Raw genomic sequence first — 15,105 nt, forward strand, 5'->3', positions numbered from 1 at the left:
AAATCCCAAAAAGGACCGTACAGCTATTACTCTTGAAGTCCCAAAGGGGACCAGACAGTTTAAGGACCTGTCACCCTTTTGTAGCAAGTGTACTCAGAATATGGAAGATCCCCTTTAAAGGGAGCCCGGACTCGGATGTATCAGCATTTTATGTATCAGTCGGCACCTTCATCACTTCCACCTGCAGGTCCTCGTTGAGGAAAGGCGTGACCTTCATGGAGTCCAGCATCTGGTTTAGCAGCTGTCTCTCCTCCAGATCCTTCTCCGGCAAGACCAGCCGCTCGTCCACCAGCAGCTTCTAAAGGAGAGAAAAGCAAGCGAGTCACCTCTCGTATCCCTAGGCCGCCAGTACGCCCTCCACCGAAACACCCACGCCGATCTTCTCGTGAGTATCCCTGACTGTATACGGCTTAGGTCACCATGTTACAGTACAGCATGCAGGCAGAACGGCTAGCGTGAAGTTTCACAGCGACAGCCATCGCGGTTCGATTCCCACCACAGCCTCTCAGGAGAGTGTACGTTCTGCGCGTGACCATGTGCATTTCCGCCAGGTACTCCCGTTTCCACTATGTTCCAAAATGTACAGGTTAACAAAGGGTCAACAAGTTGTGGGCCTGCTATATAATGCATTGTCACATGGCGTGAGCAGAATTATCTGCAGCTTAATGTGAAAAAGACTAAGGAGCTGGTGGTAGACCTGAGGAGAGCTAAGGTACCGGTGGCCCCTGTTTCCTCCAGGGGGTCAGTGTGGACATGGTGGAGGATTACAAATACCTGGGGATACGAATTGACAATAAACTGAACTGGTCAAAGAACACTGAGGCTGTCTACAAGAAGGGTCAGAGCCATCTCTATTTCCTGAGGAGACTGAGGTCCTTTAACATCTGCCGGACGATGCTGAGGAAGTTCTACGAGTCTGTGGTGGCCAGTGCTATCATGTTTGCTGTTGTGTGCTGGGGCAGCAGGCTGAGGGTAGCAGACACCAACAGAATCAACAAACTCATTCGTAAGGCCAGTGATGTTCTGGGGATGGAACTGGACTCTCTGACGGTGGTGTCTGAAAAGAGGATGCTGTCTAAGTTGCATGCCATCTTGGACAATGTCTCCCATCCACTACCTAATGGACTGGGTGGGCACAGGAGTACATTCAGCCAGAGACTCATTCCACCAAGATGCAGCACAGAGCGTCATAGGAAGTCATTCCTGCCTGTGGCCATCAAACTTTACAACTCCTCCCTTGGAAGGTCAGACACCCTGAGCCAATAGGCTGGTCCTGGACTTATTTCCTGCATAAATAATTTACATATTACTATTTAACTATTTATGGTTTTATTACTATTTATTATTTATGGTGCAACTGTAATGAAAACCAATTTCCCCCGAGATCAATAAAGTATGACTATGACTATGACTATTTCACTGTATGTTTCGATGTACTTGTAGCAAATTAAACAAAGAAAAAGATATAGGAAAGATGTTATTAAACTGGACAGAGTGCAACGAAGACAGGCAGCACAGCAGCCTAGTGGTTAACACAACGCTTCACAGTACCAGCGACCGGGGTTCAATTCCCGCCGCTGCCTGTAAGGAGTTTGTACGTTCTCCCCGTGACTGCGTGGGTTTCCTCCGGGTGCTCCAGTTTCCTCCCACAGTCTAAAGACCTAGCTGTCATTTTAAATTGTCCCGTGATTAGGCTCAGGTTAAATTGGGAGATTGCAGGGTGACACACCTCAACGGGCCGGAATAGCTTGTTCTGCTCTGTCTCTCAATAAATATAGAAATAAATCAAGATTTATAAGAGAGGGTGGACAAACTTGGGTTGCTTTCTCTGGAGTGGAGCAGGCTGAGGGGAGATCTGAGAGGGGTTTATGGGATTATGAGAGACAGAGATAGAGTAGAAAGATAGTATATTTATACAGGGTTGAAATGTCTAATACCAGAGGGTATGCATTTAAGGTGAGAGGGGGTAATTTCTAAGGAGATGTAAGAGTCAAGTTTTTTTTAAAATATAGAGTGGTGGGTGCCTGGAATAAGTAACCTGAGGTGGTGGGAGAGGCAGTAATATTAGGGACATTGAAGAGATGTTTAGACAGACACATAAATGTGAGGAAAATGGAAGGATATGGACATTGTGTAGGCAAAGGGGGCTTGTTTAATTGATCATTTGATTACTGGTTTAATTGGTTCAGCACAACATGCTGTACTGCTCTATGTACTATGAGGATGTTGCCAGAATTTGAGGGCCTGAGTTATGGGGCGAAGTTCGGTAGGGCAGGAACGTAGGAGACTGAGCAGCGACCTTAAAGAGGTGTATAAAATCACAAAGGTCATAGGTACTGCAAATGTGTCGTTATTGACGCTTGCTGCACGCTTGAGTGCTCGATGGAGGGTGCTGATGCTTTTTTGCTGGTGGAGGGGGTCGTTGCCTTGCTGCAGCTTGTGTGTGGGAGGGGGGAGCTGGGGGGGCTTTGGGGTTCTAACATTTAACTGTCATTCATTCTCTGGGGCACTCCTCTGTTTTTGTGGATGTGTTGCAAAGAAAAAGAATTTCAGGATGTATATTGTGTACATTTCTCTGACATTAAGTGTACCTATTGACCTATGGATAGGGTGGATTACCCAGGGAAAGAGAACCAAAGACTTGAGGGCACAGGCTTAAGGTGAGAGGGGAGAAATTTAAATGGGTCCGTAGGGATATCTTCTTCACATAGAAGGTGTTCAGAATATGGAACAAGCAGCCAGAGGAAGTAATTGAGGCAGATACACACTAACAATATTTAAAGGATACTTGACTAGGTGCATGGTTAGAAAAAGATTTAGAAGTACTCTATATAGGCCACGTGTAAACAAATGGGACTGGCTTAGATCAGTGTCCTGATCGGCATTAACAAATTTGGCTGAAGAGCCTGTGGCTGTGCCCAAGGGCCCGAACACGCACTGTCCGGGGTGAGATCGACTCAGGATCAGTGACCTGGAGAAACTGTGAGCTCCAATTTGCACACATTAAGCTGTTTTGTTAAAATGGGCCCTTTTCCTTTTTTGTTCTTTTTTTTTTTACTAACCCTTTAGTCAAATTAAGAATTATAAAGATAAATCTTTCAATCATATGCTGTTGTCTGTCTGTTATTTTGTGGCACTAATTTGTACCAGGGTAGTGAATTACACAGTATCCACACAAACGGGGGTTTGGGGAGGGATCGCACCTCAATCTCACACGGAGGTTGCCTTCCCTAGACTTACAAGGAAATTAGGGCGTTTCACCAGCAAATGCCAAAAAATACTCAGGTGGGTAGCAAACTGTGAAGGCGTTTCCCAGTTCTGACAAAGTGGACCTTTCGCTCAGATGCCTCTGCGTACACTGTCTGCCCTGGCAATTGTATCCAGCATCAGGCACCAATGCCAGTCAGTTGGCATGCCCGGAGTTTGAGCCTGGAGTTCGCCTGGAGTCTGGGGGTCGATACGGGAGATCAGAGCCTGGAGGTCAACTGGAAGTGTGGATCTCAAATCGCAGACACTGGAGGCTAGAGAAGGGAGACTACAGGCCTGTGCTGGAATTGGAGGCCTCCCAGGATTGGAGGACTGTCCATGTGCGTGAGTAGGTGGGAAGGAAGGAGGCTTCGTTTGGTTTTGTTGCTTGTTGAATTCAGTTTTCTATTCCCTACTCTGGCCTTTTACCTCTTCTCCTCACCTGCCTATCAACTCCCTGGTGCCCCTCCTTCTTCTTTTCTCCTATGGTCCACTCTACTCTATCAGATTCCTTGTCCAGCCCTTTATCTTTCCCACCCACTTGGCTTCACCAATCTCCTTCTAGCTAGCCTCCTTCCCTTCCCCCCCATCACCTTTCTTATCTAGCCCCCTTCCCCCTTTCTTTCCAGCCCTGAAGAAGGGTGTCGGCCCAAAATACTGACTGTTTATTCCTCTCCATAGATTCTGCCCGGCCTGCTAAGTTCCTCCAGCATTTTGCGTGTGTTGCTTTGGATTTCCAGCATCTGCAGATCCTCAAGTCTGTGTTCCGTGTTGTTCTGCTGAACACTGTGGGGATGCTACGTAGGTGCCAGGACGCCCCCAACACATCCTTGGGTGTTAGTTGTTAACGAGAAACGACATGCTTCACTGTATGTTTCGATGTACACATGATAAATAAATCTGAACCTGAATCTCAGATTTCCAGCACGTGCAAGATTTGGTTCTGCTTTGCAACTTGTGAGATGAAGTAGTTCCGGGACTGACCTGCATTCCCATTAATGCGTGCTGCGCCAGCCTGACATTCTTCGATTCCAGTGCGAGCTTCAGGGGGGCCAGGCAGCAATCCCTAACAGAAAGGCACAAGGAGAATGGGTCAAACCAGCAGTTCCTAAAAGGGTTGACAACCACCTTTGTTCACCACATGTAATCGGCATTTGCTGTGGTGTGTTGACATGACATACAACAACAAGCAGCATTCAACAATTATAACAAATTATATAAAAGATAAAGTTAGAGTTGGCTATTTGGATCTTTGGTTAATCGCCGAGCTTGGCAAAATGTTTGCAGGCATTTCAGCCCTCAACTGTGCACTGATGATAGCTTCTCAATTGGAGCTGAAACGTCTGCAAACTTTTTGCCCAGCTCGGCAATCAACTACACTTCCAAGTGGTTAAAGTGTTTAGAGTGCAGCACAGTGATGGGGGTATTAGATAGAGGGGGTGGGGGTTTAACTAAAATAGTTGATCAGATTAACTGGGTGAAGAAAGTTCTAAGATGACGTGAAGTTTTTGTTTTAACTGCCCTTTAATACTTTCCAGAAGGGAGCTTTTAGAAAAGGTAGTGTTGGGTGGGTCGTGTCTGCAATGGTTTTCCCTGCCCTAGACACGTACAAGTCCTGCAGTGATGGTAGACTGCAGACCAGGACCATTTCTGCCGACCTGACAGTTCGCTGCAGCTTTTGTATATTAGAAGGAACAACACTTGCATTCACATCATGCTTGTTATCCAAGGAGGTGGCTCAATGTTAGAGATGAACAAACAGCATTGAAAATTTAGGCATCCATCTGTATCCATCTAGGCACAGCAAGATCCCACAGACACTAATGAACCAGATCAAATGTGTTGATTGAAGACCCTTCTCCTTACTGTACCTCCTCCCACCCAGGGGGCAGCCTCAAAGCCTCAGAACAGAGCGACATCCTTTTAGAACCGAGATGAGGAGGAATTTCTTGAGCCAGAGGGTGGTGAATCTGTGGAATTCATTGCCACAGACAGCTGGGGATATTTAAGACAAGAATTGATAGCTGTGCAGTCCTCTTTGCGAATTCAAATGGGTTTAAGTCTAGAGACTTTGAACACAAACTCCAGACTGCCAGAGATCTGTTGAGCATCCTGGCATCACCATAAGATGTAGGAGCAGAATTAGGCCATTTGGCCCATCGGGTTTGCTCTGCCATTCCATCATATCTGATTTATTATCCCATTCAACCTCCTTCTCCCGTAATCTTGAATGACCTGACTAATCAAGAACCTATCAGCCTCTGTTTTAAATATACCCACTGACTTGGCCTCCCAGCCGTCTGTGGCAGTGAATTCCACAGATTCACTACCCTCTGGCGAAAGAAATTCCTCCTCATCTCTGTTCAAAGGAGATGATCTTCATTTCTGAGATGGTTACAGGGAAAAGGGTGAGAGAATGGGGTCAAAGAGAAAATGTCAGCCATGATTGAATGGTGCATCAGACTCGATGGGCTGAATGGCCTAATTCTGCTCCTATATCATATGGTCAATCAACTGAGCTCAGCCTGCGGGCCTTGAGGCCCTGCCCTAGCACACCCTGATGTCCTTTCATCAGCTGTCTGTTATTTGAGCAGTTTTAAAAAATTTCTTGGAGGACCACAGAGACATTTAAAAGCTTTTCAAACAGATTTAAATATTCCATAACAAGTAACTTAATATAATATAAAAACATCATAAGTATTAAGTAAAATAAACTCTTAATATTTCATTCCAAGTTAACTGCACTTTTCATATGGATTGGCACAGTAGTGTAGCGGTTAGCGTAATTGCTTTACAATGCCATCAATCATTGAAACTGGTATTGATACATTATCAATATATCAATATGCGGGTTGGCACAGTTGTGCAGCAGGTTATACAATCGCTTTACAGCACCAGCGGTCACCGAACGGGAATCAATTACCACTGCTGCCAGTAAGAAGTTTGTACGTTCTCCCCATGACCGCATGGGTCTTCCCCTGGTGATCTGGGTTCTTCCCACAGTCCAAAGACGTATGGTTAAGGTTAAAGAATTGTGTGCATGCTATGCGGGCACCCGACGCATGGTAATACTTGCCCAGCACGATCATTACTGATTTGTTTTGACGCAAGCAACACATTTCACTGTTCGGTGACCGTTGATAAATAAAGCTCATCTTATCTAATACCATTAGGGATGCCAGCCGTCCCTGGTATGTAGCTGAGGGTCAGATTTTATTGGGTGCTTAAGCTCAGGATAGAGTCAGAGTTGCAGAGTACAAGAACAGACCTTTCAGTCACCATGCCCATGCCATCTCACTATCCCCTTTGCCTGTATTACGACCATATCCTTGTCCATTTGCATACCTGCCGAAATGTCTCTCAAATGTGCAGTTCTGGTCACCCGGCTACAGGAAAGTTGTCAACAAGATTGAAGGAGTACAGCAAAAACTTACAAGGATGTTGCCAGGACTTGAGGACCGGAGTTATAGGGAAAGTTTGTATAGGTTAGGACTTTATTTACTGGAGTGTAGGAGAATGATGGGAGATTTGATAGAGGGAATAAAAATTATCATGGGTATCAATAGGGTAAATGCAAGCAGGCTTTTCCCACTGAGGTTGCATGAGACGACAACTAGAGGTCATGGGTTAAGGGTGAAAGGTGAAACATTTAAGAGGAACACAAGATGGATGTGGGTTCAATTTTAAATTTTAAGGGATCTGGATAGTAACATAGATGGGAGGGGTATGGGCCAGGCGCAGGTCGATGGGACTAAGCATATTGATAGTTTGGCACAGACTAGTTGTGTGCTATAATGTTCTATGAATCTACGATCCTATACAGTAAAAAGCTTGCCCTGCATGCTGTTCATACAGATCAAATTATTGCACAGTGATACATCTCAATAAATAAATAAACTAACATTTCTCTATTGCTCTGTGAACAGCTTACCTCAATTGATAAGTGGGCAGCCTGGCAGTTCCATTTTCCAACTCTAATGTCTCTGAAAAATAAGTGAAGAGGGATGAAATTTCATTTAAAACAGAAGGATAATTTGAAAAATGATCAAGCTCTGTGCTCCTCCAGAGGTTAAGGGTCATGCTCTGCAAGGCTTCCATTAAAACGCAGGATGCAAGGAACAGAGCAGTCAAGTCAGAGAGCTGATGGTTCAGGCTTACACCAGGACCCTCTCTGGTAACACCTTGTGCTTAAAATAATACACGCTAGAGATTCCTCAAACACTGGAAATCCAAAGCAACACACATCAGGTCAGTAAGTCGGCAGTATCTATGAAGGGGGATATACAGTCAACGATTCGGGCCTAGACCACCTTCCTCGTGGTGCCCCTCATCCCCCCTTTTCCCATGGTCCACTCAGCTCCTATCAAATTCCCTCTTCTTCAACCCTTTACCTCTTCCACCTACCACCTCCCAGTTTCTCACTTCATCCCCCTCCCTCCCCACCACCGACCTATCACCTGTCAGCTTGTACACTTCCTTCTCCCCTCACCTTCTTATTCTGGTGTCTATCCCCTTCCATTCCCATCCTGATGAGGTCTCAGCCTGAAATGTCAACTCTTTATTCCTCTCCACAGATGCTGCCTGACCTGCTGAGTTCTTCCAGCATTTTGTGCCGTTCCTCATTTAAATCTTTCAGCCTCCTTGCTCCTCCATGCCGCTCTTCCTGACGTATGCCATAGCCCAGTCCCCACGAAGATCTCTCCATCTATGTGAAACCTGCACTCCAATTGCCCTGCCGCTGGCTGTTGTGGCTTCCCAAGTTGAATCCTGAGCTTGGGACTTGCCCTCTTGAATTTCTCTGCTCACAATCGCATCTCCTCTTGGGCGCAGCAGCAACTGCTCAGGTGCTGCACTGAGCCACCTCCGCAGCGGGACTCCAGCCCAACAAGCTCAGGGTGTATGACTAACCCCACAAGACTTCAGATGGTATGATTATCTATGCTTTTATTTTGCCTGTGACCTCTCGTGTTACCCACGGTTACCTTATCCTCACTTCAGAATACTTCTTCATCTTTGGGATGTATCTATCTTGCGCCTCACAAATCGCCCCAAGAAATTCCAGCCATAGCTGTTCTGCCATCATCCCTGCTAGTGTCCCCTTCCAATCAACTTTGACCAGCTCCACTTTCATTGCCTCTGTATTTCCCTTTTTTTCCACTGTAATACTGATACATCTATCTTCTCCACAACTGCAGGGTGAATTCTATCACTATGGTCACCTCATCCTAAGGGTTCCTTTACCTTGAGCTCCCTTATCAAATCTGGTTCATTATACAACACCCAGTCCAGAACAGTCTTTTCCAAGGTACACTTGATGCCAGGCTGGTCCAAAATTCCAGACCTGAACACCTCCCATAATGGGATGGACTCTAAGGATGAGGCAGCCAGGAGAAGACCTCTTGGCCTATTGGCCCAATGCCGTAGGGCTGGATAGAGTGAATTAGTTTATTAATATCACTTATGACCATGGGACTTGGGATCAGAATGAGGCTATTTGACCTATCGAGTTTGCTCTGTCATTAGATCAAACAGCAGATTTATTATCCCTCTCAACCTCATTCTCCTGCCTTGTCTCTATAACCTTTACTAATCAAGAACCTACTAACCTCCACCTTACATATACCCAATGACTGTACCGAGGTACTGAGAAAAGCTTTTGTTTTGCGAGCCATCCATACAGACCGTTCCATGCACGGACGTGACAAGAAACAGAATGCAGAATACGGTATCAAAAGGTACAGGGAGAGTGCAATGGAGACAGACAAATGAAGTTCCAGGGTAGAAAAGAGATCATACAGGAGAATTCTGACTGGCTGCATCACGGTCTGCTATAGAGACTCCAATGCACAGGGTCGCAAAAGGCTAGAGAGAGATCCAGGTTCAGCCAGCTCCATCATGGGCACAGGATTCCCCACCATCGAGAAAATCTTCTAAAGGCACTGCAGTGCCTTAATAAGCTGGCATCCCATCAGTAAGGATCCTCACCACCCAGGACATGCCACCTTCTCATTGCTACCATCAGAGAGGAGGTACAAGAGCCTGAAGACACACACCAAATGTTTTAGAAACAGCTACTACCCCTCCATTATCAGTTTTCTGAATGGGCCATGAACCCCATGAACACCACCTCACTGTTCCTCTGTTGCATTACTTGCTTATTTTTTTTTACTTTTATTATATAAAGGCAACCATTAGTCTCGTGAGACCATGGATTTGTGCCTTGGAAGGTTTCCAGGGCGCAGACCTGGACAAGGTTGTATGGAAGACCGGTAGTTGCCCATGCTGCAAGTCTCCCCTCTCCACACCACTGATGTTGTCCAAGGGAAGGGCCTTAGGATCCATACAGCTTGGTACCAGTGTCGTCGCAGAGCAATGTGTGGTTAAGTGCCTTGCTCAAGGACACAACACGCTGCCTCAGCTAAGGCTCGAACTAGCGACCTTCAGATCACTAGACCGATGCCTTAACCACTTTTTACTATTACTGTATTTTATAGTAATTTGTTAAGCCTGAACAGTACTGCTGCCAAAAAAAAACACATTTCACGACTTACCTCAGTGACAATAATACTGCTTCTGTTTCTGATTTGTTGGGCAGCCCACCATCAGCTTCTCAAGGGTAATTAATGATGGGCATTAGAATGGCCTCTCACAACACTTGCCTATGCCAATACAAATTGCTTTCCATGGCAAATGATAAATAATTAGTGGAAGCAGATATATAAACAACAACGAAAGAACCATTGGGAGTTGAGGTCATTTTTTGAACACACAGCAGGTCAAGATCTCAAAGGGTAACGGAAGCAAATTCAGTAAAAACTGTCAGGTGGGAATTAGATAAGTGCTTGAAGGAGTCAAATTTCATTGGATTAAGGGAAAAAAATTCACTGCTGTAACTATCAACCCTTCAGATTTTCACAAAACGACCTATCGCCAATGAATCCACCGTTTTCTCATTACTACCCATCAGGGAGGATGTACAGGAGCCTGACGATACTCCCACACAGTGTTTTAGAAACAGCATCTTCCCCTCCACCATCAGATTTCTGAATGGATAATGAACATTACCTCACTATTTTGCTTTCCTTTTGCATTATTTATTCTTATAGTAACTTAGTAATTTTTGTTATGTCTGACAACAAATTTCATGATATATATCAATGATAATAAACGTGATCTGATTCAGAATTCACAATGGATCAGGGTTAGCTGCCACACACACCATTCTGATGATCTGCACCAGAGTGGAGATATACGAAAAACATGGGCAAAATGCTGGATTTGCTCAGTGGGTCAGGCAGCATCTATGGAGAAGAATACAGAGTTGACGCTTTGGGTCGTGACCCTTCACCAGGATGGGAAAGGAAGGGGCAAGAAGCCAGAATAAGAAAGTACACGCTGGCAGGTGATAGGTGAAGCCAGGTTAAGGGGGTAAATGGAGGGTGAGGGAGTGGGGATGATGTGAGAAGCTGGGAGTTGATAGGTGGAAAGGGCTGAAAAGAAAGGAATTTTGTCCCTCAAGGCCACAAGGAACTGCAGGTGCTGGAATCTGGAGCAACACATAAGATGGCAAAGGAAGCCTCAACCTGAAACATCGCCTGTCCATTCCTTCCATAGATGCTGTTTGACCCACTGACTTCCTCCAGCATCAAAGTTCAAAGTAAATTTATTATCAAACTACATTTGATTCCGTAACACCATAAGACATAGGAGCAGAATTAGGCCATCTGGCTCATCGAGTCTGATCTGCCATTCAATCATGGCTGATCCTTTCTTTTAATCTGCTCCTCAACCCCAGTTCCTGGCCTTCTTCCCGTAACCTTCGATGCCATGTCCAATCAGGAACCTATCCATCTCTGCCTTAAATACACCCAATGACCTGGCCTCCACAGCTGTATGTGGCAACAAACTCCACAAATTCATTACCCTTTGGCTAAAGAAATTTCTCCGCATCTCTGTTTTGAAAGGGTGCCCCTCTATCCTGAGGCTGTACACTCTTGTCCTAGACTCTTCCACCATGGGAAACATCCTTTCCACATCTACTCTGTCTAAGCCTTTTGACATTCAAAAGGTTTCAATGAGATACCCCTCCACCCTTCTGAATTCCAGCGAGTACAGACGCAGAGCCATCAAATGTTCCTCGTATAATAACCCTTTCATTCCTGGAATCATTCTTGTGAACCTCCTCTGGACCCTCCCCAATATCAGCATATCTTTTCTAAGATGAAGGGCCCAAAATTGTTCACAATACTCAAGGTGAGGCCTCACCAGTGCCTTATAAAGCCTCAGCATCACATCGCTGCTCTTGTATTCTAGACCTCTTGAAATGAATGCTAACATGGCATTTGCCTTCCTCACAACCCACTCAACCTGCAAGTTCAACTTCAGGGTGTTCTGCACAAGGACCTTGCCCATTCTCCTAATCTGTCTAAGTCCTTCTGCAGCCTACCTGTTTCCTCAACACTACCTGCCCCTCCAACAATCTTTGTATCATCTGCAAATTTGGCAACAAAGCCATCTATTCCATCATCTAAGTCATTTATGGTCCCAACACTGACCCCTGTGAAACACCACCAGTCACTGGCAGCTAAACAGAAGAGGATCCTTTTATTCCCACTCGCTGCCTCCTACCAATCAGCCAATGCTCTAACCATGTTAGTAACTTTCCTGTTATACCATGGGCTCTTAACTTGGTAAGCAGCCTCATGTGTGGCACCTTATCAAAGGCCTTCTGAAAGTCCAAATATACAACATCCACTGCATCCCCTTTATCTATCCTACTTGTAATCTCCTCAAAGAATTCCAACAGGTTCATCAGGCAGGATTTTCCCTTAAGGAAACCATGCTGACTTTGTACTATCTTGTCCCGTGTCACCAAGTACTCCATCACCTTATCCTTAACAATTGATTCTAACATCTTCCCAACCACTGAGGTCAGCCTAACTGGTCTATAATTTCCTTTCTGTTGCCTTCCTCCTTTCTTAAAGAGTGGAGTGACATTTACAATGTTCCAGTCCTTTAGCACCATGCCAGAGTCCAATGATTTCTGAAAGATCATTTCTAATGCCGCCAAAATCTTTAACACTACCTCTTTCAGAACCCTAGGGTGCAGTTCCTCTGGTCTGGATGACTTATGTACTCTTAGGACTTTCAGCTTTTTGAGCACCTTCTCCCTTGTCATAGTAACTGCACCCACTTGTCTTCCCTGACACCCCTCAACACCCGGCACACTGCCAGTGTCTTCCACAGTGAAGACTGATGCAAAATACTCATTTAGTTCATCAGCCATCTCCTTGACCCTGTTATTATTCCTCCTGCCTCATTTTCTAGCGGTCCTATATCCACTCTCATTTCTCTTTTATTTTTCACATACTTGAAAAAACTTTTACTATCCATTTTGAAATTATTTGCTAGCTCGCTTTCATATTTCATCTTTTTCCTTCTAATGATTTTTTTAGTTGCTCTCTGTAGGTTTTTAAAAACTTCCCGATCCTCTATCTTCCCACTAATTTTTGCTTTGTTGTATGCCCTTTCTTTTGCTTTTACAATGGCTTTGACTTCCCTTGTCAGCCATGGTTGTACTATTTTACTATTTGAGTATTTCTTTATTTTTGGAATACATGTGTCCTGCACCTTCCTCATTTCCCCAGAAACGCATGCAATTGCTGCTTCACTGACATCCCTGCCGGCAGCTCCTTCCAATTTACTTTGGCCAACTCCTCTCTCATACCACTATAATTTCCCTTACTCCACTGAAATACTGCTACATCAGACTTTACTCTCTCCTTATCAAATTGCAAGTTGAACTCAATGTCACCATATACAACCCTGAGATTAATTTTCCTACAGGCATACTCAGCAAATCTATAGAATAGTAACTATAATAGGATCAATGAAAGATCAACCAGAGTTTAAAAGATAAAAAATGTGCAAATGCAAAAATAAATAAACAGCAATAAATAACAAGATAAAAAGTCCTTAAGGTGAGATCACTAATTGTGGCAACATCTCAATGGATGGGCAAGTGAGTGTAGTTATCCCCTTTTCTTCAAGATCCTGATGGTTGAGGGGTAGTAATTGTTCTTGAACCTGGTACTGTAAAGTCCTGAGGCTCTTGTACCTTCTACCTGATGGCAGCAGCGAGAAGAGAGCGTGGCCTGGGTGGTGAGGATCTTTGATGATGGCTGCTGCTTTCTTACAGCATCGTTTCATGTAGAAAAACACAATGGTTGGGAGGGCTTTACCCCTGATGTATTGGGCCTAATCCTGACGAAGGGTCTCGGCCTGAAACGTCGACTGTACCTCTTCCTACAGATGCTGCCTGGCCTGCTGCGTTCACCAGCAACTTAGATGTGTGTTGCTTGAATTTCCAGCATCTGCAGAATTCCTGTTGTTTGGGCCTAATCCACGACCTTTTGTAGGATTACACCTATTAGAGTTCCTTTTGTTGCAGATTCATTTATGCTGTAGTATTATAAAACTCTAGTTAGGCTACATCTGGAATATAGTGTTCAGTTCTGGTTCACCCCATTATAGAAAGGACATGGAGGCTTTGGAGGGGGTGCAGAAGAGGATCACCAGTACTCTGCCTGGATTAGAGGGCATCTGCTATCAGCTTGGACAAACTAGGGTTGTTTTCTTGGAGTGGTAGAGACTGAGTGGAGATCTGTTAAAATATTATTATTAAAGATTAGCTTCATTTGTCACGTACATCGAAACATCAAGACGTACAGTGAAATGCATCATTCGTGTCAACACTAACACAGCCCGAGGAGGTGCTGGGACAGTCTGCGAGTGTCACCATGCTTCTGGGACCAACGTAGCATGCCTGCAACTTACTAACTCTAACTCACACATTTCTGGAACGTGGGAGGAAATCGGAGCACCCGGAGGAAACCCATGTGGTCGTGGGGAGAACGTACAAACTCCTTACAGAGAGTGACGGGTATTGAAACCGCATTCTGGCACTGTAAACCATTGCACTCTATTGCAAGCAGTCTTTTTCCATGGTGTTGGGTGAGTCTTGAACTAGAGGCCATAGGTTGAGGGTGAAAGATTAACTATTTAAGGGGAACTTTGCTCAGAGTGTGGAACGAGCTGCTAGCGGAAGTGGTGGATATGGGTTTGATTGCAATATTGAAGAGGAATTTGGATAATTACATGGATGGGAGGTCTATGGTCCAGGTGCAAGTCGACGGGCCTAGGCAGAATAACAGTTCAGCACAGACTAAACGGGCCGATGGGCCAGTTTTATTTTTATTTAGAGATGCAGCATGGTAACAGACCCATCCAGCCCAATGGGCCCACGCCACCCAAATGACTCATTAATGATGAAAGGGAACTAACCAGTTCGTCTTTGGGATGTGGGAGGAAACCAGAGCACCCGGAGGAAATCCATAAGGTCACGATGAGAATGTACAAACTCTGCACAGACAGCAGTGGGAATTGAACCTCAATCTTCCCATCGCTGGTGCTCTAAAGCGTTATCTTGATTGGATGCTACACTATCTTGCCACCCCAGAGGCATGGACAGGATAAACAGTCAGTATCTTTCTCCCACCGGAACAGAAACGTTGAATACTCAAGGGCACAGGTCTACAGTGAACAGAAGGCAAAGGTTTACAGGGGATGTGTGGGGCCTGATTTTCCTTTACCCGGAGAGTGGTGGGTGTGTGGAATGAGCTGCCGGGGTGGTGGAGGGAGAAGATACAACAGTGGGGTTTAAAAGGCTTTTAGGCAGACACTTCAATATGCAGGGAACAGAGGGAGAGGGATCGTGTGCAGGCAGAAGTGATTAGTTTAAGTTGGCATTGTGCTCAGCATAGTCACGACGGGCCAAAGGGCCTATTCCTGTGCTGTACT

At 45.2% G+C, this 15,105-nt stretch overlaps 1 protein-coding gene across 2 annotated transcripts in view; it reads right to left on the reverse strand.

Annotated features, from left to right (window-relative positions):
• The window catches only part of arfgef3 (ARFGEF family member 3), a 160,243-nt gene that overhangs the window by 110,956 nt on the left and 34,182 nt on the right, over window positions 1–15,105 (reverse strand). For both annotated transcript variants that reach the window (XM_063056470.1, XM_063056469.1), the window contains exons 2-4: window positions 7,178–7,229; window positions 4,231–4,312; window positions 167–298 (exon numbers count right to left, since the gene is read on the reverse strand). In XM_063056470.1, coding sequence (XP_062912540.1) covers window positions 167–298; window positions 4,231–4,312; window positions 7,178–7,229 — 266 coding nt within the window. The remainder of the gene's footprint in view (window positions 1–166; window positions 299–4,230; window positions 4,313–7,177; window positions 7,230–15,105) is intronic.

This window comes from Mobula hypostoma, chromosome 8 (assembly GCF_963921235.1).
Source record: "Mobula hypostoma chromosome 8, sMobHyp1.1, whole genome shotgun sequence".
Classification (NCBI taxonomy): Eukaryota; Metazoa; Chordata; class Chondrichthyes; order Myliobatiformes; family Myliobatidae; genus Mobula; species Mobula hypostoma.